The 2,577-nt window shown below is 55.0% G+C and overlaps 1 protein-coding gene across 1 annotated transcript; it reads right to left on the bottom strand.

The window, feature by feature from the left end:
• Positions 1–988: 988 nt before the first annotated feature.
• Positions 989–2,160, bottom strand: LOC123151740 (abscisic acid receptor PYL9). The gene has a single exon (XM_044571401.1). It carries the CDS (start codon positions 2,035–2,037, stop codon positions 1,447–1,449), a length of 591 nt encoding a protein of 196 aa, XP_044427336.1. The 5' UTR covers positions 2,038–2,160; the 3' UTR covers positions 989–1,446.
• Between the last annotated feature and the right edge of the window lie 417 nt (positions 2,161–2,577).

Consider the following 2,577-nt stretch of genomic DNA (forward strand, 5'->3'; position numbering starts at 1 on the left):
TAGAAGCATAGAAGAAGTTGAGGTCTTCGGCGTCGCATGGGTTCCCGTGCCCCACCCAGAGCTTAGAAGGCTCCTTCCATTCAAACCATGGCCAACGCAAACGCAAGGCACGCGCAAACTTCTCCGTGTTGAGCACCCCAGGCCCACCGTAATCATGTGGCCGAGTTGCCGTTTCCCAATTTACCTTGCACTTGGCCCCGGTCATCCTGTCCGAGCCGGCCCAAAGGAACGCCCTCTCTAGCTTGCCGATGATGCGTAGAATGCTTGGCGGAATGACAAATAATTAATAATATGGCTGCATACATCGTCCAGATGCGAGGCCAGGGTACATCCTCCTTTTCAAAAATAAGAAGACTAATTGGCAGAGGACATCATCTCCTTTTATCCATGGACACCACCTGAAGCAGTAGACATTATTATACTAATTGGCAGAGGACATCATATATATCAATACAATATCTCTATCTGCAGTACCTTCCGTCTGTCTACTGTCCCTCCTTTCTGAAAAATAAAGTGTTGAAAAAAGTCGTGAGACCCATGAAGCCACACAGTGACCCCACAGAGCAGCTTAGCCACCCAATTAGCTGTTAGTCAGCTACCCAGCTATTCCCTGGCCACCACCGCCCGGGCGTATTATGCACACTCCTCTCCCGGAGACGATTTGCTTTAAGGACCGACTTGTCCTAATCCATGCCACTTGCTCTTTTATAAGTGGCGCCGCGCTTTGGGTCGCAAGAGCCGGTGGCCACTCCTTTTGCAACCACTCTTCTCATTGGTTCCGTTAATCTGGTCAAATTCGCTCAGCCAGTAGCAGCAGCAGTACGATTTAATTAATTAGCGTTGATCATGCCCGGAATTATTTGGAATCGCCTAAAGTTCTAAAATGGGGAAGCTTTTGCAATTTCAGTCTAGGATGCTGCTGGCATCCTGGCACAGGACGCTGAGAAAAGAACAGAGGATTCTCTCAGTTATGGAGAGAATTAGTACCGAGGATCTAGTTCCCAGCCGTAAGTCTGCACATCGATTGGAATGACATCATTATTGTATTTTGCGGTACAAAGATGAAATGTAAAATTATTATCTCAGCGCCATCTTGTTGAAAGCAACCGGCAACAGCTACCTGAGTTTTCCCCCTGTTGGGCATCGCTGTCGCCAGCCATCAGGAACTCAGAAAATTGCACAAACGGCAGCCAGAGAAACGAACAAAGATGATGATATGAGTACACAAGGAAAGGAGGCTGCTTGCTTACGCCGAAGGCTTTTTTCGACACCAACGGAAAAAGGGGCGAAGAAAACAAACAGAAAAGGGAAAGGAGAGGGGGGCGAAATAGCAGAGTACACTCCAACTAACAACCCGCGGCGCCGTCCGGCCGCCGCCACCACGCCGGGTCGCGCGGGCCCACCACGAACTGCCGGGGGCCCTCGTCTCGTCTCGTCTCTTCTCTTCTAGTCCCGCCGCCGCGAGCCAGGCGCGGCCGCGGAGTCCTCGGCGACGGAGGCGAGCTTCTGGAGGTTGAGCTTGACGACGGTGTCGGTGAACATCCTGGTGTCCTCCTCGGTGTTGCCGTCGGGCACGTCCACGACGTAGGACTCGACGACGACGCAGTAGGGGCCCGGCTGGAACTCGGTGACGGAGGTGACGGAGCGGTAGTTGCGGAGGCGGTGATCCCCGCCCACGACGCTGAAGCTGAGGATGTGGCGGTCGTCGTCCAGGATCTCTAGGCGCTCGGTGCTGGTGGACGCTGGGAGGCCGGACACGACGGTGACCTCGCGGACGCTGCCGACGCTGGCCCCGTCGCCGGCCGCGAGCGCGCAGGTGCGCACGAAGTGCTTGTACCGCTGGGGGTTGCCGAAGCTGCGCACGATGGGCCACACCGCGCGCACCGGCGCCGCCACGCGCTGCGCCACCAGCGACGTGCAGGTGCCCCCCGGCGCCCGCCCCGGGAAGGTGTGGTGCGCCCGCACCGTCCCCTCCAGCGCCGCCCGCTCCGCCTCCGTCACCCCCTCCCGCAGCGCCCGCTCCATGTGCGCCTCCATCACCACACGCACACACAAGCGCACTGTCTCCCAAAATCCAGCTAGCTAGCACAGTAGTACTATCTCTCTCTCTGTGTCTGTGTGCTTCTTGATGGGGTTGGGGTTGGGGTTGGGATGGTGGATGGCTGGGATGATTATATACTGAAGCGTGGGGAGGCCGAGGGTGAGGGCAGCGACCGATCGACATCCATGCACGGGGTGTGGAGCTAGCTAGCAAAGGCGCGGGTTACGAGGAAGCCGACAAGCAGCAACTTTTTCACTCGAGGATTGTACAGATGATGAATTGGTGCCAGCGTGCGTGCTGCGTGGGTTTGGGTTTGGGAAACAGCGTCCACATACTCATGGTTTGGTTTCTCTACTCGTTGGGTTCTGTCAGTGGGCGAGCAGGTTGTAAGGTGTGTTTGGTGTTAGCCTTTATCTCGCTAAAAATATTTGACTAGTTAAAATTTTGCTAAAAATATTTGACTAGTTAAAATTTTGGGTGAGGTTTTACTGGCCCATGATCTGCTAACATTAGACATTGAACTAGAGTGGGCAAGG

Source organism: Triticum aestivum, chromosome 7A (assembly GCF_018294505.1).
Source record: "Triticum aestivum cultivar Chinese Spring chromosome 7A, IWGSC CS RefSeq v2.1, whole genome shotgun sequence".
NCBI lineage: Eukaryota > Viridiplantae > Streptophyta > Magnoliopsida > Poales > Poaceae > Triticum > Triticum aestivum.